Here is a 22998-nt window from a genome sequence, read left to right on the forward strand (position 1 = left end):
CATTCATATAGGGATGGGAAACCAAGGCCTTCTGAACCATTGCGGCTCGTTTTGGAAAAAACTCTTTATGATCGAAGGTTTCCAACACAGTGAACAACATGGACATCTGCTGGACAAAATGTAATATGACAACAAATCATTGTCCCTTTGTATGTGCTATTGTCGCCATCTGGCGACATAAATGTGGGGTTGAACTTCAGTTTCTCTTTCTGTAGCTCTGGTCCAGGGTGTTAGGTCTTCCTCGGTCAGTGAGGAAATATAAGCTTGAAAGAAAACATGTACAAAGTCCATAGATATTTTCCGGACACTTTTGGGTAGTTCTCTTTTCACGATCTTTGAGATTCCTTCGGTCACACGTCCACTTTCTAACGCAGACGTGGACAGTGAACTGCAGCGAAAGAACAAACTTCGAACACGGTAAAATAGCGCTTTCACAACCCGTTTAGAGCCATAATGTTTTATTTTCGACATTGTTTTTTGTAAGAAGTACAACTTTAAGAGGAATTTGGCTACACATATGATGTGTAAATGCTGCGGTTGGAAATGTCGACATCGCACATTTACACATTGTTTACACAAAATTTGGAACAGCTATATATACCAGAACATAGGACCGTTATATCTGACAGCTTTGATAGAATACGCAGGCAATCATGACTATAGGGAGCCTATTACTCTGTATGATTCTCATTTCATATGAATATATTGTAAAGGGAATCCTGTTTGCATTCCATGAAAAGCTCTGGTGCAATAAAGCTACAGGTAAGGAATGTATAGACATTGTGTGTCAAAGAATAGGTCCTAATAAGCTGGAAAGAGTTTATATTTAGTTTATCTACAGTAAGGTATTGAAGTAATTAGAACTACTACTACTGTCACTGCTACTACTAATGCTACTACTACTATGACTACTACTAATACTAATGATACTTATGATAATGAAGTGGCAGTTTTCTCCAATGTGCATTAATTAGTAACACCCATCCAAATTCATTAATGAATACAGGAAGTAACTGACCTGCCCTTATTTCAAAGTGTGACTTGACTGTAAGTACTGATGTAAGTAAATGCAAATGAAAATGCTAATATTTAAAGTAAAAGTAACTTTATCTTTGTCATTTTCTTCCGTCTCTTTAGTATGCACAAGCAAAGTCAAACACTCACGCACACATACAGGTAGATCATACACAATCAATCAATTCCTGTCTCTTTTTTTTAATACATTCAACTCAGCTCTACCGCCTTTTCGCTTGCTCTGTTCTCTCCTCTACATATCCCTTCTTTTATACTCCCTCCAGGGAGTTGCTGTTAGGTGGTGTTGTTGAAGCCCGAAGAGCAGAGCACCATGGTGGTTTCATTGGCCTGGACGTTACGCCAGCACTTCCAGGGTTTCCCCAAGCCCAGCGACTTCCAACTGAAGAAGGAGACGCTACCGGAGCCCGAGGACGGGGAGGTGAGGCGGATTATGTACACAGCCTGGTGTATAGACAGCCTGGTGTATAGACAGCCTGGTGTATAGACAGCCTGGTGTATAGACAGCCTGGTGTATAGACAGCCTGGTGTATAGACAGCCTGGTGTATAGACAGCCTGGTGAATAGACAGCCTGGTGTATAGACAGCCTGGTGTATAGACAGCCTGGTGTATAGACAGCCTGGTGAATAGACAGCCTGGTGAATAGACAGCCTGGTGAATAGACAGCCTGGTGAATAGACAGCCTGGTGAATAGACAGCCTGGTGAATAGACAGCCTGGTGTATAGACAGCCTGGTGAATAGACAGCCTGGTGTATAGACAGCCTGGTGTATAGACAGCCTGGTGAATAGACAGCCTGGTGAATAGACAGCCTGGTGTATAGACAGCCTGGTGTATAGAAATCTGTTGTCCACCACAGACACCAGGCGCTTCACTCAAAATCAACACACCGTCTCAGTTCTAAAGTTGATAAACTACATTCAGAATTTAATTCCTAATGTTTTCCCAAATAATGGACCCAACAAGCCCTTTTGGGTGTTTGTGGAAGGGTTCTGGCTTCGCCGTGAGCCGAGTAAGGGAGGGCCCTGATGAATACTGCCCTGTTCAGGTGCTGCTGGAGGCTGTGTTCCTGAGTGTTGATCCCTACATGAGGCCCTACAGCCGGAACATGATGAAGGAAGGGGACGTGATGATCGGGGAACAAGTTGCCAAGTAGGTAAACATTAGCGAGTGTGTGCCGGACACACGGCAACACGCACACGGTCCCGCGCTCCGTAAACTTCCTTCTAGTCCAACTGGTGCCTTCACCCGCACAAAGAAGCTCTTTCAAGCAGCATGCATGGTTACACTCCCTCTCCCACCCCGCCTCCCTCCCTCCCTCCAGGGTGATTAAGAGCCGTCACCCCAGCTTCCCGGTGGGTTGCCACGTGACCAGTAAGTGTGGATGGAGGAGCCACTGGGTGTGTGCCGGGGCAGAACTCATCCCGGTTCTACCTGACTGGCCCCAGGACGTCTCCCTCTCCCTGGCCCTGGGGGCCATCGGTATGCCCGGGTAATTAGGGCAGAGGTCCTCCTCTCTTTCTGTCTCGTCTCTCTTTTTCGTCCCCGTGGATAAATGGAGATGTAGACGTAGATGGACGCATGCATGAATGAAAGGGTACGACCCTGTGCGCTTCAGGTCAAATGTGACGGGTAGTCGGGCGTTCGAGTAATGGTGAGGTGCATTATGGGGATGATGATGGTGATTATGGTAATGGCGATAAAGGTAATGGTGATGACGGCGATGGGATAAAGGTAGCAGTGATCATGGGGATAATGGCAAAGGCTATAATGGTGATAATGGTCATGGTGATTATCTCTGCAGGCTGACTGCTCTTTACGGTCTGGAGGAGGTGTGCGGGATAAAGGAGGGGGAGACCCTTCTGGTGAATGCCGCAGCTGGGGCCGTGGGCTCCATCGTGGGGCAGATCGGCAAAATCAAGGTACCGTTCTTCTGACGACGTTCCCCTCAACATTCTCACAACGTTTCTCACACAAAGCACCAAACTTCCTGCAACATTCAAGTCTATGGCACACAGTGTTAGATAATTCTGAAGATGATGATGATGATGATAGTAATGCTCACAAGGTGGCCTGGTGGTAGACTGTTTGAAAGTAATGCTCACGAGGTAGCCTGGTGGTAGACTGTTTGATAGTAATGCTCACGAGGTAGCCTGGCAATAGACTGTTTGATAGTAATGCTCATGAGGTAGCCTGGCGGTAGACTGTTTGATAGTAATGCTCCAAGGTAGCCTGGTGGTAGACTGTTTGATAGTAATTCTCATGAGGTAGCCTGGTGGTAGACCGTTTGATAGTAATGCTCACAAGTTAGCCTGGCGGTAGACTGTTTGATAGTAATGCTCACGAGGTAGCCTGGCGGTAGACTGTTTGATAGTAATGCTCACGAGGTAGCCTGGTGGTAGACTGTTTGATAGTAATGCTCACGAGTTAGCCTGGCGGTAGACTGTTTGATAGTAATGCTCACGAGGTAGCCTGGCGGTAGACTGTTTGATAGTAACACTCATGAGGTAGCCTGGTGGTAGACTGTTTGATAGTAATTCTCACGAGGTAGCCTGGTGGTAGACTGTTTGATAATAATGCTCACGAGGTAGCCTGGTGGTAGACTGTTTGAATAACAGAAAGTAACAGAAAGGTCACTGGTTCAAATCCTAGAGAAGAAAATTCTGCTTGTGTCCCCTTGGGCAAGGCACATGTCTAATGTATTATAAATAGAAAATGACATAAACGTGTTGTTGGCTGTAAGGTATTGTGTGTTATCTGTGAATTGTAATTTTCAGTGTGTGTATAATGTTATCTTTGAATGTTGTTTTGTGTGTGTGTGTGTGTGTGTAGTGTTATCTGTGAGTTTGCTAATGCTTTTCAGTCAGGGCGTGTGTTTAGTTAGAGGGTTGAGCACTGAACAAAATGTGGTTTGTGTGTGTTTTCAGGGTTGTACCGTGGTGGGCTGCGCCGGGACGGACGCCAAGCTGGCCTATCTGAAGGAGCTGGGCTTTGACCGCGCCTTCAACTACAAGACCGTGACCTCGCTGGAGGACGCTCTCAAGGAGGCGGCCCCGAACGGATATGACTGCTACTTCGAGAACGTAAGGCCACTCCTTTAAGCACTAAAGCGCGCGCGAGTTTGTGTGTGTCGTGTGTGTATCAAAGCTCGGTGTCTTCTCTGGACTCTCTGCGTAGGTCGGCGGGCACTTCTCCAGCGCCGTGATGCCCCAGATGAGGGAGTTCGGCAGGATAGCTGTGTGCGGGAGTATCTCCATGTACAACGACACCACCCCCCAGACAGGTGGAGTACTCCGTCAGACACCAGGTTTCAGCTAGGTTAGCCTGCAGGGGCCACATCTTCATTCCACCATGGTTTTGTTGTTGCAGAAATGAGTGCATCGCTCCCCTTGGAGCATGTCAGGGTTCAAACTGTCTCACCACTGACCAGTGTTGGCCGGGTTGGTGTCAGAACCAGAGCAAAAAGAGGACGTTTTAAGAAGAAAGGGGTTCTTGTGTGTTTGTTTATTTTGACGTGTAAATGTAGGCTGATTTGTCCCTGTCCTTGTCCACTTGAGGTAAATGAATTCTGTTGACGTGTATTTCAGGGCCTTACGTACACTCCCACATGGTCTTCAAGCAGCTGAAGATGGAGGGCTTCCTGTGTGGTCGCTGGAAACACAAAAACCAGGAGTCCCTGAGGAGGCTGATGTCCTGGCTGACCGAGGTACCCGGCCGGGGACAGGGTTCTATGTTCCATTACCAGGGTTAAGCTTTCAGTGCTCTACTATTAGTGTTCCACTACTAGTGTTCTATCATCTGGGTTCTACCCCAAACCGTGTTGTACTAACTCTAATGTGTTCTATTATTGCACAGATCCGATTTGCTCTGGTGCCGGTCTTAGCCACGAGTGGCATGGATTGAAATGAATTAATATGATAGGTTCTAGTTATGGCCCAGATGATTAATGTCCATGGGTAGGGTTCTGTTATGATGGTTCTACTGTGAGTGTTCTGTAAATGCAGTAAAGAGGTCAATGGAACGGAGGCCGTCGGGTTTAGTAGACATTAGCCAACAGTCAGAAACTCAAACTGGAGTGTTTGAATAGAGCGTAATGGTAAACTTCCTGTAGAAACCCCTCCAATGATTTATCCATGAAGTTGTCTGTTAGTAAGTAATGTGATAAACCATTTTATAAACACTTTAACGCTTGATGCTGATGATGACGAGGATGGTATGAGGAAGACGTGAACCTGTCCGCGTTGGTTCCCCAGGGCAAGCTGAAGAGCTGTGAGCATGTCACCAGTGGCTTCGACAACATGCCTGCTGCCTTCATAGGCATGCTGAAGGGAGACAACATAGGCAAGGCCGTGGTCAAGGTGTGAGGACGTCACACTCCTCCAGGACATCCTGCCAAAGCATTCCAGAACCCTTCACTGCCAACACACTCCAGCACCTGGAACCCCAAACTGTCACACACTAGTGTTTGGTTACATGCTTTGGTTCCAATGTGAGTCGGGCGAGTGAACTGGATGCAGCATACTGTGTGTTAGAAAATACCAAAGAAAATAAAAATGTTCACAATTCTATGTTTATATTACATCCAACCTACTGCTCTCTTTTTTTTTTTTGACTGGTCTTTCAAAATGCATTTTGAGTTTTGAGTCATTTAAAACATTTTCCACAGAATGAAAAGGAAATGTGTGATTAGTTATATTGTTGAATTATAACCTGATTATAATGCAAAACAGTAGTTCGGTATTTCATTCCTCTGTTGTTTGTAATAACAGCCTGCACACAGACCGTTTGACATGCTGAAAAGACAGAACAATCTGATTTGTTTCAGAAACCGATGGGATGAGCCAAAGCGAGACAACAAATGGCTAAATCAACATTTACAAAACATGTTATAGATGATCAAATTGCTGATGACATTGTACACACAACTCAAAGGGACATGAAAACTCCAGGGGATATGGTCAAGGTAAAGGATGTGAGGCACAGAGCCGGTTGAGGTCGCCGTTTTATAAACTTCACTCTTCTTTAAGTGAAATACCCAAATAATGTCTTGTCTAGAGAACAGTCAGCTAAGACACATACAGCACTATACCAACATATAAAAGGAAGAACTAAGGGATGTGCAGTGTTGGTTAACAGCTTCCTGTGTGACATCAGCTCAGCTCAACGATCTCATTCCATGACAACTATATTACAGTCAGGTTGGACTCTTTACTAGTGCTTGGTGCCCAGTTAGACAGCCACATTGTTTTGGACCCTGGTCCTGTGTTTGGTACATAATGAAACAATGCATATGTCTTTCACCTGGAATGGACTACTGATTATTAGGGACACATTACCAGCTGGTTTCTCATCCAATAATACACCAGTGAAGGACACTGACTGGTTGCACTTGAAGTTTTTTCTGAGGAAACCAAATATAAGAAAAGAGTTAGTCTGAGAGGAAACCAAATGTAAGAACATCTATTAGACTGTGCTAGCCTGAGTCCCAGGTATGATTGTGCTGTCTTGTCAATTCTTACTTCTGAGTTTGGTGTGATGATGGCATAGAAGATTGCTAGACAGCACCTACAGATCAAGGACTCAGGCTAGGAAAATGTTTAACAGCTGTCAATGATCACCACTAAAGTCTCTCTGATGACTTATAGCCACATTTAAAAATGTGGTCTATTTTCTGAAATGTTTTAATGAACAATTGAGAATGTATATTTTGTTTAATTCAGCTTAGGATATTTGATTTGGTCATTTAAAACACTTTTTTAAGCTGTTTCTAAGAACCAGCAAAAAGTTATTTCCTGTCACTCAACCTGAGAGTCTGTGACCATGACAACTGAATGACCACCAGTTGTGGTTGACTTGGGGTCGAGATGCAGCAGAAAGACAAAGAGGGAGCATCATTTTTAATTGAAATGTTTCCATGTGGTGAACCATTGTAAGGCTGTTTATGTGTTCATACAGGGGTGATGATCATCGTGGCTCTCTGCACCTTTAATCTGATTTTTCAGTGTGTTGACAGGTTTTCTGTTTATATCTGCTTGTGAAGACATCTCTGCTTGGATTAAGGAGATCAGGGCAGACAGTGAAAAACATTAGACCAGGAAGAGAATATTACACTACTATCTCTGTCATTCTCAAGTCTGATAAATACAACTATAAAGCCGTAAGGATCTGATGATGATTCTTCTACAATGGTGTTAATAGATAAACTGTAAATATGTCTAGAACCATTTCCAGTGTATTTAATAACAGGTCGACCCTCACAATCTGATCCTCCACTCTTCTATACACTGAAAGGAAGTGAATTGGGGTTTGCACTACTCAACCTGATTATGATGGGTTTACACCTTTAAGGAACAGGGTTTATGGTTGTCTGCCTGTAAGCAGGCCACTGTAGCGTCTGACCAAAACACTTTGGAGGGTGGATAAGGTCAATAATCAGACCAGGGAACCTACTGAGATGCCTAGTGACTTAACATCTTACTCAGTGGCATTGCTAGGCCTGGGCGTCCGGGGCTATAGCCTTAAGCCATCACTAGCCAAAAGCACCAAGGACAGTGTCATGAGAGACCAGCAAACTTACCAATGAACAGAGACCTTTACCACCTTGACATGGTGCATTCTGCCCAGCAGCCTGAAGAGGGCAGACTTCACTAAAACAGATAAGGGTGAAGATTCTCAGACACACTTCAGATTGACAGGTGTTCAATGGGGTGGGGAAATATCCACTTACATAGATGATTAAAGATTCCCTAATTTGTGTTTCCAAAGGGATGTTTTCAACAAGTATTGTTTACTTTTTATGTAATTCTTCATTCCTTAAATAAATAAACCTGGACAATGCACAGACTCCAACCTTCCTTATAGTTCACTGTCCACAAGATCAGAGGCAGCAGGGGTGAACAGTGAGGTTTCTTAAAGTGATGTATTTTACACGACAGATTCCTTAATTTAGTTATCAAACAAGGAATTATGTCAAACTGTCCCTTTAAGTGTGTGAAATAGACCTGTTCCCTGTATCACGATTTCTGAAATGTACCAAGTATTATTGGTTGTCAGAATTCATTTTTTAGTAGTGTACATTGTTTTCTTTAGGTAGAACACCGTTCAATACTTTGGAGTCACATAGAAATTGCAATGTTTTTGAAAGAAAATAATAAAATCTGTCCATTAAAATACCATCCATGGATTGCAGACTCATCCATGGATTGCCGCCTCATCCATGGATTGCCGACTCATCCATGGATTGCCGACTCATCCATGGATTGCCGACTCATCCATGGATTGCCGCCTCATCCATGGATTGCCGCCTCATCCATGGACTGCCGCCTCATCCATGGATTGCCGACTCATCCATGGATTGCGGTCCCAGCTTTGTCTAAATTAAGTGTTTTCGACATTGAGCGACATGCAACCTCAAGCTTCTCGCATCTTAAAAATAATAAAGTAGAAATATTTAAATTAGTTGACGTAATTCTTTGAGGGATATTCACCTGTCCATGAAACAGATTTTGAGTCAATTGTCCAAATTCTTTTGGTCCCTTGAAAAAGAGGGGGCTACATAATAAAGAGCTGTATTTCCTAAACCCTTCCTTCAATTTGGTTGTGAATACCTTCAAATTAAAGCTGAGGCCCTGTACTTTAAGCTCATATTCATTACTTAACAGTCAGTAACTTGAATATATTTTGGTAATCTGCCAAAATGACAAAACGTGTCAGTGTCCAATTATGTCCTGTCATAATTGTATATTTTACAAATAAACACATACTACATAAATACATGGGTTTAGTTTGAATTTCAGGTGCCTGAGATGTTTGCACAGTGCTGTATAACACGGGTATGACATCACATCTCTCATTACTGCTGGTATTGCATCTGTAAACAGTTTATAAATCAGTAAGGTCTCTGGGTTTTATACCATGGCTAAGTACAGTGTCCAGGCACTCCTCAATGGTTTGTATCTAAGAACAGCTCTTAGATCTGGTATATTGGAACTATACCACACCTCCTAAACATACAATATTATTGTTCACAATAAGGTATTTATTGGATGGTAACATTGCAATCAGTTCTATATATTTATATACAAAATTGTGTTATGCTCTTAACTCTAACTGAGATCATCATTGAGTGTTTTCCCTAAGGTAATTTAATGTAACATGTGTTATTTCATTTTCTTTACATATTCATCGTGTGCAGTGACATCCATGACATAATTCCATAGAAATTATACCTCAATGGATTCCGTAATTTCTACATTGTATGACATTTCTGATTTAAACCTAATCCAAATATATGTAGCACGTGGTTGTGCTATACAATACATGCTTTCTTCCACAACAAACATAACCTTTTGCAAGGCAAACTGTCTTTAATGGGATTGGATTTCACAACAAACTTTGGAAGATACACTAGGATCCACACTGAGTGATGGGTTTTCTAAAGCAGCATGTAGCTCTTGTCCAGTCTTCAACTTAATATAAAAGACAGCATCACAGATAAATTACTTTTCATGAGCCTTGCATTGTTGAAAGGCACAGAAATTTTCTTTAGGTGTTGGAAGAAAGGTATGAGCTTTTTGAGTTTAGCTGAGGGCAGGTTTGAACCTTTCATTACAAACATTAGAACCTGTTCTTACTTCAGGAATTGCACAGGCTGGAACGAACATAGATGACCTTCACCAATCACAATCCAACAAAAGGAACCAATTTAAAATCTTAAATTTCACAATAATGATAACAATAATAATTCACTTAAAGTGTAAAGTATGGTCAGTAGACGGGTAGCTCCAATTTCTAATCTGGCACTCTGAGGCATCAAGAGGACAAAATGTTAAAAAGAAGACTTTGTCTTCCTTTAAGCACTGTGTGTAAAACATAAAGCGATGGCAAACATGAACAGGCCATTTACATTTTCCCGCCTGATCCCTCACTATGCTTCATGATTCCGACAGACTTCAGTATCACTATTCAAGTTCAAGTTTAAGGAAACCATGTTTGACGTTCCAGTGTGTTCCATGGGGCTCAATGACTGTGATATTAGATACTCAGTGTTTATGGTGTCATAACTGTTAGTAATATTAGATACTCAGTGTTTATGGTTTCATAACTATGTCCAAACCTACTAAAAACAGGTAGTTTATAACTTACTACATCTTATACAGAAATTGAGAAAACTCACCCCATCTGGGTGTAGTTACACAACAGGGGAACTATTAGTCGGTTATTTAGTATATCATAGATGCATAAATAAGAGATGGAAGGGTGATCTGTTTCAGAGGACAAACCCACCATGTATATCTAAATTGTTGTGTGGTTTAGTTTGTAAAAACAAGAGCATGGTTGACATGTGCACATGGTAGATAGGGTTTTCCTGTTATAAAGGGTTTTCCTGTTATAAATTTCCCCCATAATGAAATCCCCTTATCAATGGTCCCAGAGTCTGTTGATGACTTGTATTGTGGATGCACTGAAGAAATGAAGAAAAAGGTAAATAATGAATATCTCTAAATGAAATGAACCAGAACCCATTTAAAGAAAGTTGACACCAGGCAGAAAGTTGTGCAAACAAAGTTAAGCAAGGATTTCAAGATGACCAAGAAACATTTAATCCTAATGAACTTGAACATGATCACATCAAGGCCATCTCTGCTTATACAGCTGGTCATCCCAACATTTATTATGTTTTCGACTAAGACGTCCTCATTTAAATAATCAGTATACAACAACCTTCCCGCATCATACATACATTTTAGGCTCACTGACGCTCTCCGTGTTTTGAAAAAAAATCCACAGAACTGTAAAACCACTTATAGAAGAATAAAAGACAACTTTATAGGGAAAGCTAACAAAGTGATAAGATTTGGATCTTTTTCCTCCAGCTCCCGGCGTAATGATACTCCTTTGGAAATACATACGTTATGGTGCATACCTAAAGTCCTACCCCAAGTTGGGGAAACAAGAAGAGGAGGTGTTGATTCCACCCGACAAACTCTTCAAAGTAGCTGCTGTGCTTAAGAAAGAGAAATCTTTGGTGTGATACTGTGTACAAACTAGAGAGTACTGAAAAACCCTTAAGTAATCTGAACTGCAAACTGGTACGTCATTCCGCAGAGAATAATCTGTAGTGACAAGCCAATCAAATATTCAAATGTTATCTTTAAAGAGGATTTAATTCAACCAGATAGGCTGCTTATGCTTCTTAAAGTAACAAAATGTAATAATAATAACATTTTCAGTGTCTGTAGTTTGCATTGTATTACCTTTAAGGGTTTACTGACTGATGTCAAATACAGACCTCATTATGACACATGGAAGTACATTAGTGAGGTGGTTGTTCTAATCTGTGTATCAGACCAAGACACATACTGTATGGATGCAACATACTTCTGTTATCAAATGTGTTAATTATGAATGAATTACAGCCTTTTGTCATCACCACCTCCCACGTTCTTCTCCCACCCTCCAGCTGTTTCTCTTGAACAGCAGGGGGTTATTATCACTTACATCCTACAGGTGAACAGAGCTCTATTCCTTATTGGGAAGAGCATAGTCAACTTAAGTCCCCATATAATAACTACATCATAGTGGCTGCCTTTCCTTGTATGTACATTCTGCTAATTCCGTCATCTGTACTGTTGGAAGAGGATATAAGCTTGAAACTTGAAATGCATAATCAGAACAATCTGTCATGACGTTACTCTGTGTTGGTCTCTGCACTTGTACTCTTTTTGTCATGATGCTTCTTCCCATGGATCCATGTAATTAAACTTGAAATAATCAACTGTCATACCAGACTATGAATTTTTATTTTAAGAAATCGCGAACATTTTCCATCTGCCACACTTCCTCAGACTTCCTCAGACACCACTCCTACCCCTATACGTTGTCACGAGTGTGAAAGAGGTGTTGAATATCATTTTTAAAATAATTTCTAAATGAATGACTGTTAATGCTTTGTCCAAATTTAAAGTGGTGTTTTAAAAATGAGAGAATTCATCTCCAAAAAATAAATCTTTCCTAAATGAGAGTGTTTCCATAATTTTCTTAAAGCTGTTGACAAAATAATGTCCCACTTACTCCTAATTATGTCCTTGATATTCATATGTATTTAGGTGTTTATGTCCACCCACTGTTTGTACTGTTAATTGACCATCAACCTAATGTGACTCCTGCAGCTGCATTGTGATTTACAAACATTTCTTTTCCAAGTGGTGTTTCTTTTATTTTTACCGAGCCCTATACAAGTTAAAAGATTTTCTCAGCAAGAAAGGATGGGCTGTGAAATTAAACGAAACAGTATAACAAGGCGTCCCTTATTGCTGATTTTGTATCTTAAAGTATAACTAATTCCCATTACAAGATATTGCCTTTTGACAATTTTAACATCATGGTAAAAGACAAGATTGTAAAATTGTTTGCTGTGCTGTATTTCATTCATTTTTTTACTCAAAAATGAGTTATAAGAAATAAGAAACAGCATCATACTGCACCTAATAACCTGTTTACTGTGTAGAAGAACTTAGGCTCTTTTGAACATTTTCTTGGTTTCACTGAAGATTCGTTTTCCTTTAACATGGCTCTTAACTGTAGATGGCTACTACTAAGAATGCAGACCTGAAATGATCAAGAAGGTGAAAAACTATTATTTGAAAGAAGAAAGACACAATGACTAACCAAATGACAGCCAAAATTGCACCAGTCCTGACAACCGTTACAGCTGAATGTCACTCCTGGTTTTATATAATCTTTGTTGGCATGTGCAGCATTTAATTAAATTAATGAAGAAAAGCGTTGAGTACTTTCTTTCTCTCATCATTTACATTTTATTTAAACACAGTAAAACTTGAAGAATAGTAAATTGTTTCCACACACATTTGCTGTCAGTTGCAAATTCCATTAATAGTTACATTTATTTTTGGTCAAATACTCAAAATAACAATGCAGGACATTCAACAAATACTGTGTTTTTTATTGTTATTATTTTCTCCTAAAAGTGAAAAATAAAAAATACTTACTGGGAAAATTTTTGAAATGGAAATGAATGGATGACCAAATTATCCAATATTATTTATTTATTTGATGTAATTTGCAGAATACTGTCATGAGTGACCAGCAAATGTACCAATGAACAGAGACCTTAAGCACATTGACAGCAGCCTGAAGAGGGCAGACTTTCACTAAAACAGATAAGTGAAAGATGGTGTGACAGGTATTTAATGGTATGGAAAAATATCCAGTTACATAGATGAGTAAAGGTTGACTAATTTGGGTTTCAAAAGTAATGTTTTCAACAAGTATTGTTTACTTTTATAATCTGACAAAAAAATTATGTTTTGACTGGCAGCTTCATTAAATGTTACCTGCAAAACACCAGTCTCATCAAGAATTACTGACTCATCCATGGATTACTGACTCATCCATGGATTGCAGTTCCAGTTTTGTCTGAATGAAGCATTTGGCGTACGACATTGAACAACAAGCAAGCAACATGCAACCTCAAGCTTCTCCCATCTTAGAAATAATAAAGTATAAAAATAATTATTTGAAGAAAATTGAAATCCTGCTTAAAGCATACCCAGAATATTGTCATGAGAGACCATTAAAAGCAAACCTGCCACAGTCCTTGACATGGTGCATTCTGCTCAGCAGCCTAAAGAGGGCAGCATTTCAATTAAGTTATTTCTTTGTTTGGTGACAGTGGCATATAAGATTGCAAGACTATAGATCAAGGACTCAGGCTACGGAAAGAGTTTATCAGTCAGTGATCACCATTAAAGTCTCCCTCCTTCCACATTACAGTGTGCCTGAAGTAAGTTGTTGTCGGGCATGTTGTAACCTGACTTTCTTGTGGGCGCTAACAAACTCATTGACTATTTACAGACACTAATTGCAATTTAAAAAGCGTGGGAAATTCACCTTTAATTGCCATTTTCACCTGTGTGTGTCACTTTGTGTGTCTGTAACAAGGCCAAACATTCAAGGGTATGTGAACAATTGATCAGGGCCATTTGGGTGATTTCTGTATTCATTATGATTTAAAAAGGAGCCAAACAACTATGTGATAACAAACTTTAAATAAAATCATGATCTGTCATATTTTAGTTAAGGAAATTCAAAATCAATGCCAACATTTCACAATTTCTGCCTGGGTACGCAAACTTATGAGCGGAACTGTATCATTTAAATTATATATTTCCCCTTTAATTATTTCATGGGCTATTCATTTATTTATTTAATAAAGTCCCTAAAATTCCTTCCTTACAATGCAAGTGTCTTTGGAAGTGGCATTTTCATTCAACAATAAAGAACAATTATTGTTAATGACCGTTAAGCTATTATTTGGATTGCCTATATCAATAGGAAGGGAGCAATGATTGACTTATATTAAGAGAAGCTTGCTTGTCGGTCCAATAATTTTATAACGTGGACACAGACCAGTTTTGTCAGTGGTGACAGATGGAAGTGTTAAAGCATTGTGTTCATTGTGTTTATCTGTTCCACTTATTCAACTGTCAAATATTTATCTGACAACACGTGCGTGAGGCTTTTTCAGTTATTTAAGTAAGGTGCTCCTGTTACAGCTGGTTTAATCTGGCTCCTCGTTCCTCCCGAAGATTGGCAGGACCGACCTCTGCTTTGTAATCCTCTAAATTGACAAATGAAGTGCTTCTGTTTAGCTGTTAGCTAGCCTCATCAGCGTTTCCACTAATGGATGTGTCTGCAAATACGGATGTGTCTGTGAGATGGAGTTTTCATTCAGCCATAACAGATGACCCGTGCATCAACCCAAAAATATAAAAATACTAGAATAAGCTGCTTTTAAGGCAAAACATTAAACATTTGTGGTAAGTATGCGCAATGCAGTTTTGTCAGAGTTTAAACTGTGTGATGAATGAAAGGCAGTTCGTTAATAATCTAAGCAACAAACATTTTTGGGATGAAATATAAAGCCATGAAAAAGGCGGGAGAATGCAGGTTTTAGGATGGACATAAGAGGACATCCAAGAGAACCAAAATCACGTCTCAAAAGTGTGTTTAGTAGACAAAGGAGATGAAGATATTAAAATGGGCGAGAGTAGGGATTGTCTTTATAGAACTCAAGGTAGCCCTGAAAATATTCAATCAAAATATTAAAATGACCTCATCGTTTATCCCTCTAGTGATTCCACAGCCTCTTTTCAGTTTAACCAGATATACCAATCTACTCACAACTTAACGTAAATACCTTGGCGTTTGGTTATATTTCAGTATTGTAAGTGTAATGTTAGTATTCAAAGTCAAACAAGACATCTCAACTCTATTTCTAACATGGTACAGGTGAATCACCAGGATAAACAATCCACCTCTATTAACGATAACAATCATTATGAGGCTTCTTTTTCACACACAGAAAATATATTTGTGCCACAAGACACTGCCCTCCAACTTTTCAGTGGGTCTGATGCTGCCTGTGTGATTTCCACACACTTTAAGTCATCCTGATTACTGGGTTCCCCACGCATCCAGTACCTATAAAGACCACAAGGTAGCACACTGTAAAGACAACACAGTTACATATGCTATCCTAAAAAAAGGTGGTTGCTATCATTTGAGAGTTACTGCATCAATATGACATCTCTTAAACCATACAACACAGAATAAAATGTCAAGAAAAGTAAAGTTGGAATATGTTGACTCACGTGGATGTAACTTTTGTACTATCAACCCATTTCCACTTCGTGTCTTTTTTAAACATACCAATCCAGACATTCCTCCTGAGTCCATGGATAAATAGCTACCATGTGGCAAAGAATTTGAAAGAATTTCAGGGCAGGAAATGCATTTTCATGAATTTTGACTGTTAACAAAAAGTATGTAGACAGTGATGTGAACTTGGTGTTAGTAACAAAATGTTTTATTAGTAGATTATACGAAACGGTACAAGTTACAGGTAAATTCTCCACTACCTGTTCTTCTCTGCTGTTTATAATAACGTCTTCTGCATCCATTGCCCGACACGCTCGCTGACTGGCCCCTCCTGTGTCCTTTGTGGAGGACAGATAGTAACAGCTGCCGTCAAACTTCAACCATCCCTCCGGACACGATGTCTCTGAGATAAAAACAGTAGAACAGCAGTTTGGGACCCAACCTGTCTTTAAAACACTGTGTAGCAGTTGAAACAGCAGCCAAACACACCTACAACCTTGTTACAGTTTAAAGCAATTTAAGTGAAGCTTTGGATGCAAGGAGTCGACCATGACTGATATAATCGTTTTAACAATGTTTATGTTGATTTATAATGTCTACATTTAGAAACATTGGTAAAACAAAAGCTGACAATATGCTGATAATGTGGGTTGTGATAGCGAAGGACTTATTGAACTTACGTATATTGCTCATAAATGTTCAAGTCCAAGCAATAATATTAGTAAAAATTTTATGCATTTAAAAAGCCTGAAATGTTGCTTCTAAACCTAATGCATTTAGAACAGGAAAGACTGCACATACCATAGAAACGAAGTCTGGTCTTTAACTGGTCTCTCTCCGTTGTCATGGTATTTAAAATATTCTGTACCTGGTCTCTATCTTTAGACCTTGAATTGAGACTGTTCTTTAGTTGATCTCTTTCAGCAGTAATTACTTTAAGACTATTTTGCAGCTGGTCTCTCTCTTTGGTCTTTGTGGTTAGACTCTGTTGCAACTGATTTTTCTCTGTGGTTTGGATATTGAGATTCTTCTGCAGCTTGTTTCTTTCAGTTGTCATGGTACTGAGACTACTCTGTAGCTGGTCTCTCTCCTTAGTCTTTGTGTTCAGGCTACGCTGCAGCTGGTCTCTTTCAGTTGTCATGGTACTGAGACTACTCTGTAGCTGGTCTCTTTCCTTAGTCTTTGTATTAAGACTATTTTGCAGCTGGTCCCACTCTTTGGTCTTTGTGGTTAGACTCTGTTGCAACAGATTTTTCTCGGTAATTAGGGTATTGAGACTCTTCTGCAGCTGGTTTCTTTCAGTTGTCATGGTACTGAGACTACTCTGTAGCTGGTCTCTCTCCTTAGTCTTAGTGTTAAGGCTACGCTGCAGCTGGTCTCTTTCAGTTGTCATGGTACTGAGACTACTCTGTAGCTTGTCTCTCTCCTTAGTCTTTGTGTTCAGGCTACGCTGCAGCTGGTCTCTTTCAGTTGTCATGGTACTGAGACTACTCTGTAGCTGGTCTCTTTCCTTAGTCTTTGTATTAAGACTATTTTGCAGCTGGTCCCACTCTTTGGTCTTTGTGGTTAGACTCTGTTGCAACAGATTTTTCTCTGTAGTTAGGGTATTGAGATTCTTCTGCAGCTGGTTTCTTTCACTTGTCATGGTACTGAGACTACTCTGTAGCTGGTCTCTCTCCTTAGTCTTAGTGTTAAGGCTACGCTGCAGCTGGTCTCTTTCAGTTGTCATGGTACTGAGACTACTCTGTAGCTGGTCTCTCTCCTTAGTCTTTGTGTTCAGGCTACGCTGCAGCTGGTCTCTTTCAGTTGTCATGGTACTGAGACTACTCTGTAGCTGGTCTCTTTCCTTAGTCTTTGTATTAAGACTATTTTGCAGCTGGTCCCACTCTTTGGTCTTTGTGGTTAGACTCTGTTGCAACAGATTTTTCTCGGTAATTAGGGTATTGAGACTCTTCTGCAGCTGGTTTCTTTCAGTTGTCATGGTACTGAGACTACTCTGTAGCTGGTCTCTCTCCTTAGTCTTAGTGTTAAGGCTACGCTGCAGCTGGTCTCTTTCAGTAGTCATGGTACTGAGACTACTCTGTAGCTGGTCTCTCTCCTTAGTCTTTGTGTTAAGGCTACGCTGCAGCTGGTCTCTTTCAGTTGTCATGGTACTGAGACTACTCTGTAGCTGGTCTCTTTCCTTAGTCTTTGTATTAAGACTATATTGCAGCTGGTCCCACTCTTTGGTCTTTGTGGTTAGACTCTGTTGCAACTGATTTTTCTCGGTAGTTAGGGTATTGAGATTCTTCTGCAGCTGGTTTCTTTCAGTTGTCATGGTACTGAGACTACTCTGTAGCTGGTCTCTCTCCTTAGTCTTTGTGTTAAGGCTACGCTGGAGCTGGTCTCTTTCAGTTGTCATGGTACTGAGACTACTCTGTAGCTGGTCTCTCTCCTTAGTCTTTGTGTTAAGGCTACGCTGCAGCTGGTCTCTTTCAGTTGTTATGGTACTGAGACTACTCTGTATCTGGTCTCTCTCCTTAGTCTTTGTGTTAAGGCTACGCTGCAGCTGGTCTCTTTCAGTTGTCATGGTACTGAGACTACTCTGTAGCTGGTCTTTCTCCTTAGTCTTTGTATTATAATTATTTTGCAGCTGGTCCAACTCTTTGGTCTTTGTGGTTAGACTCTGTTGCAACAGATTTCTCTCAGTGGTTAGGGTATTGAGATTCTTCTGCAGCTGGGTTCTTTCACTTGTCAAGGTACTGAGACTACTCTGTAGCTGGTCTCTCTCCTTAGTCTTTGTATTTAGGCTACTCTGCAGCTGGTCTCTTTCAGTGGTCCTTAAGTTGAGACTGTTCTTTAATTGGTCCCTTTCTGCAGCCAATAATTTAAGACTGTTTTGCAGCTGTTCTTTCTCTTCATTTCTTATGTGGAGACTTGTAGCCGGTTGGTCTCCCTCTGTTGAGTAAGGACGACCAATGACTCCATCTGTAAAAGAGACAAGCTCATCAAAGGTGTGTAACATTAAGTTTCTCTCGTGTAATGGTTTTGTTAAACTGTAGAAAACTTTGTCACCACAGGGCGATAAAGGGTGGGAGTTGCCAGACAGACTTCTCTAGCTAGGGGGCGTAGTGACGTCCTGTGATCGACTGAACGGAAAATGTAGGCTCTGAATGACTTGTGGTGAAGAGTGGACCTGAATCAGCTTCATTCAGTAATCTGAGTTAACCCTGCTCCTGGATGCCCACCTGCCCTGCATGCTTTAAAACTCTCCCTGCCCTAACATACCTCTTGTAGCTCATGAAGGACTTGATAATGAGCTGATCATTGAAATCAGGTGTGATAGAGCAGTTAGAGATATAAAACATGCAGGGCAGTGGGGCGCCCAGGAGCAGGGTTGAGAAACACTGGTTTAATAGAAAGATGAAAAATTTATATATATTTATTAATTTCAAGATTTTTCTAGTATTATGAGTTTCCCTCAGGAATTAAAAAATAGTTCATTATTCGTTCAACTATGGAGAATTACTAATTATTGATTGATCTTATTAAAAAGCATTACTTTTGCGTGTTGCTGTTTGAATGGAGAATCTTACCAACTGCCTCAGTGTAGCTGGGTAAAGTTCGGTACCACAGCCCTATGGACCAAAGTTGACAGTACATAGGAGATTGTGTGTAACTGTGTCACACAGATAAAGTTTAAACAAATGTTTCAGTCAAATTATTGTGAACTTACAGTAGAAGCCCAGGCCTAGTATCCCAGCCAGTAAGAGGACACACAGCAGGCCGAGACACACTGCAGCAACTCCAGAAGGTCTCTTCCACCACTGAAAATGTGCTTGAACACACAATACTATGATATGAGATTTTTCAGCTCTCTTGAATAATAAAAAATACAAATTCAAGGGAAAAATTACACTTGTGTAAGAACATTGTATGTGTGTGTGTGTGTGTTTGTTTGCAATGGTAAATGTTTGTGTTTTGTCTGTGGGTCTGTACTTGGATTGATACCTGAAAATGCAATACCATCCCTTTTTCTAGTTTTGTTAGCAAATGGGTTGTCATCAAAATCCATTCTCTCCATTATTCAAATAAGTAGTTTTGAATCCACCTGCGTTAACATTGAGTATTATTGTTCCACTTGTGTAAAAAAGGCAACATTTTCCATGTATTTTTCAGTTCTACTATAAATTTGTATCTGTTTCTTATTGTAAGTCATAGGCCTATTTTATGTAAAAGAAAATTGGTATACGTACAAAATAGTCTTGCTTACTGACAAAGGTCTTTGACCAAAACTTGGCAGTTTTTTATTAAATTATAACACTTGTTAGCATTATAAGTGTGCAAGACTATTTTCTATTTTGATAATTTTTTTTCTTGCATCTGGTCAATTATTTTCAGATGTGCGATCTGCTGCTTCATTTGAATATGTTTGGTAAACCTTTAAATCACTAATAAAGGATAGTCACACAATGCGTAAAATAAGTAAGGACGTATTGCTAGTTGTATTAGGTGAAAATAAATAATACATACCAAGTTTCTGAGCGTTGAAAAGAGAAGCATTCAAATATTTTACAAAGTTGTCGTTTTTTTTAAGAATACAACAAAATATACCGAGCTTGATGTGTAGAGAAACATGTACTCAAGTGTTTTATAATGGGAAATAACCCATGTTTTGCCATTGTCAGCATTTACTTAAGTTGACAGACAGCACTTAAAAAAAACATGTATTCAATGTTTTGCAATGACTGTAGTTTTCAGTTTCACAAGACAGTAATCATTTTAGTAACATAGGTGTCTTCCACCTTTTCTTGTCCAAGGACCCCCACTGAAGCTATCAGTCAGTCCAGGAACCCATGTCAGATGTTCCATGTTGGTCACTTGGATGTTTTGTTTTCCGTTTGGGAGCATTTATGAGAGTGTCTGCTTAGCAGCAACTACAGCAAGTTGCTCTGGTTAGAGATTTAGCAAAGACTTAAAGGGACACTGTGTAGAATCCTGCCTTTAACGTTCATACGACTCCCCCTCTTCCCTTACCGAACGAGACCGGGTTAGTATTACTTAGTCCAGGGTGGTTAAGGGCTGGGGGATAGTGGAGACTACCAGTCAGTGCAAACTGATAGCCAACTCGGCAAGAACGTTTTAAAGGGGGAATATCTCAGGTGCTCAGAACCATAATTGTTTTTAAAAGTTTGACCCTTTTAATATTTCTAAATGCAAATACTGATATTTTTTAATAACACAAATTACTTGATCTAACAATTTAAAGACAATATATATTTTTTCGTAATATATCATATTTACTATAGTAATTTGTCACATCTTATGGAAATAGGTGCATGAAAATTGTTCAAAACATCACAACAACCCCTCATCTCTCCCTCTCTCCCCAAAACCATAATTATCTCAACCTCCCTCTTTTATTTGGCATTTGCAGTTATATTTTAATTTCCGGTGACGCTGTCATGGGTGGCCAAGGCTCATTGATGCATGTGGGGAGCGAAGGTTGGCCCATGTGGTCCGATTCAACAGATGAGCTACTGTAGCTCAAATTGCTAACAAAGATAATGCTGGTACTGATAGAAAGGTGTCAGAACACACAGTGCATCGCAGTTTGTTGCGTATGGGGTTGTGGAGCCACAGACCAGTCAGGGTGCCCATGGTGACCCCTGTACCACTGCCAAAAGTGCCTACGATGGACAAGTTAGCATCAGAACTGGACCACGGAGCAGTGGAAGAAGGTGGCCTGGTCTGATGAATCACGTTTTCTTTTACATCACGTGGTGGGCCGGGTGCGTGTGCGTCGCTTACCTGGAGAATACATGGCACCAGGATGCATTATGGGAAGAAGGCAAGCCGGCGGAGGCGGTGTGATGCTTTGGGCAATGTTCTGCTGGGAAACCTTGGGTCCTGCCATTCATGTGGATGTTACTTTGACACGTACCACCTATCTGAGCGTTGTTGCAGACCATGTTAACCCTATAGGGCAACGATATTCCCTGATGGCATTGGCCTCTTTCAGCAGGATAATGCACCTGCCACAAAGCAAAAATGGTTCAGGAATGGTTTGAGGAACATAACAATACATGTAACCCTGTTTCCCAAAATTTTGGGACACTGTGTAAAATGCAAATAAAAACAGAGTGCAATGTGCTGATCATGTAAAATAAAGCAAGGCTTTGCCTTTGAAATGGAAAGCGGACTCTGCTCTTCATTTGTTTGGAGGCTTGCGTGGAACCAGAGCATGGCCTTGTGGGGCCTGAGTGGGTCCACACAGGGGTGGCTCTGTGCCGTAAAACATTCCCATCTTGTCACATCTGTATGTTTTCAATGGGTGACAGGTCTGACCTGCTGGCAGGCCAGTTTAGCACCCAGACTCTTTTATTAAGGAGCCATGCTGTTGTGATACGTGTACAGTGTGGTTTAGCATTGTCTTGCTGAAATAAGCAAGGTCTTCCCAGAAAATGACATCGTCTGGATGGCAGCATATGTTACTTCAAAACCTGCATTTATTCAGTATTAATGGAGCCTTCACAGATGTGCAAGTCAACCATGCCGCATGCTCTAATACACCCCCATACCATCATGAATGCTGGCTTTTGAACTGTGTGCTGATTCAAGCTGTATGGTCCCTCTCCTCCTCAGCCTGGAAGACATTGCGTCCATGATTCCCAAAAACTAGTTAAATTTCTGGGCCTCCCAAGTTGCGCAGTGGTCTATGTGCTTGCCTCGCAAGTGTATCTGCGTCACTATGGCTGTGCCAATTGTGGCTGGGGGGCCCAGTAGGGCGGCGCATGTTGGGCTAGCGTCGACCGGTGGGAGTGGGGAGGTCATCGGCATTGGGGATTTCCTTGTGCTGCCACATTCCAGCAGATTCTGGCGGGGCGGGCGTCTCTGATCTGGCCGTGCATAAGGCAATGTGAGTGAACGTTACGTCCGGTGTGTTGGCTCACATTGACTTCCTGGTTAAGGTGTGTGTGTGGGGGGGGGGGGGGGGGTGTAAAAAAGCAGACCAGCTGATTGTACAGGTTTTGGAGGAACAAAAATATTTTTGATTTGTCTGATTTGATTTGTCTGACTGTATGGAGCCTGTAATCCAATGCACAAAAGTTGATCCTGTAGATACTGACCTAATCTCTAGAAGCCCAGTTGGATTGCTTCTTCAATCAGCGCTACAGTTTATGATCAATTAGCCTTTTATAATGCATTTGCAAAGCACATTTTTTGCCCATTAAAATAACATCAAATAGATCAGACATGCAGAGTACACTTTGTTAATGCTGTAAATGACTATTGTAGCTGTAA

At 40.7% G+C, this 22998-nt stretch overlaps 2 protein-coding genes and 1 pseudogene across 6 annotated transcripts; 2 read left to right on the forward strand and 1 right to left on the reverse strand.

Annotated features, from left to right (window-relative positions):
• The first annotated feature begins 201 nt into the window (after positions 1-201).
• On the forward strand, positions 202-5618 carry LOC105020879 (prostaglandin reductase 1). Of its 3 annotated transcripts, XM_010888214.5 has the most exons (10): positions 202-417; positions 1138-1176; positions 1299-1453; positions 2081-2184; positions 2357-2524; positions 2837-2954; positions 3960-4115; positions 4210-4315; positions 4620-4738; positions 5286-5618. In XM_010888214.5, exons 3-10 carry the CDS (start codon positions 1346-1348, stop codon positions 5394-5396), a joined length of 990 nt encoding a protein of 329 aa, XP_010886516.2. In that variant the 5' UTR covers positions 202-417; positions 1138-1176; positions 1299-1345; the 3' UTR covers positions 5397-5618. The 3 variants fall into 3 exon arrangements, with proteins under 3 accessions (XP_010886516.2, XP_019899183.2, XP_012996081.2); XM_020043624.3 differs by lacking the exon at positions 2357-2524; XM_013140627.4 differs by lacking the exon at positions 1138-1176.
• Positions 5619-5986: 368 nt separating this feature from the next.
• On the forward strand, positions 5987-11173 carry LOC109615137 (annotated as a pseudogene).
• Positions 11174-14022: 2849 nt separating this feature from the next.
• On the reverse strand, positions 14023-20312 carry LOC105021000 (centrosomal protein of 135 kDa-like). 3 transcript variants are annotated; one of them, XM_029118375.2, is made up of 9 exons: positions 20227-20312; positions 19705-19804; positions 19430-19531; positions 19290-19331; positions 17697-18681; positions 16516-17528; positions 15975-16117; positions 15708-15802; positions 14023-15537 (listed from the first exon to the last, which is right to left on the reverse strand). In XM_029118375.2, the coding sequence occupies exons 2-9, from the start codon at positions 19775-19777 to the stop codon at positions 15393-15395; spliced, it is 2598 nt and encodes an 865-aa protein (XP_028974208.1). In that variant the 5' UTR covers positions 19778-19804; positions 20227-20312; the 3' UTR covers positions 14023-15392. The 3 variants fall into 3 exon arrangements, with proteins under 3 accessions (XP_028974208.1, XP_028974206.1, XP_028974207.1); XM_029118373.2 differs by having other exon boundaries at positions 16516-18681; XM_029118374.2 differs by lacking the exon at positions 19290-19331 and having other exon boundaries at positions 16516-18681.
• Positions 20313-22998: the final 2686 nt, after the last annotated feature.

The sequence above is a fragment of the Esox lucius genome, chromosome 25, assembly GCF_011004845.1.
Source record: "Esox lucius isolate fEsoLuc1 chromosome 25, fEsoLuc1.pri, whole genome shotgun sequence".
In the NCBI taxonomy this organism is placed as follows: domain Eukaryota; kingdom Metazoa; phylum Chordata; class Actinopteri; order Esociformes; family Esocidae; genus Esox; species Esox lucius.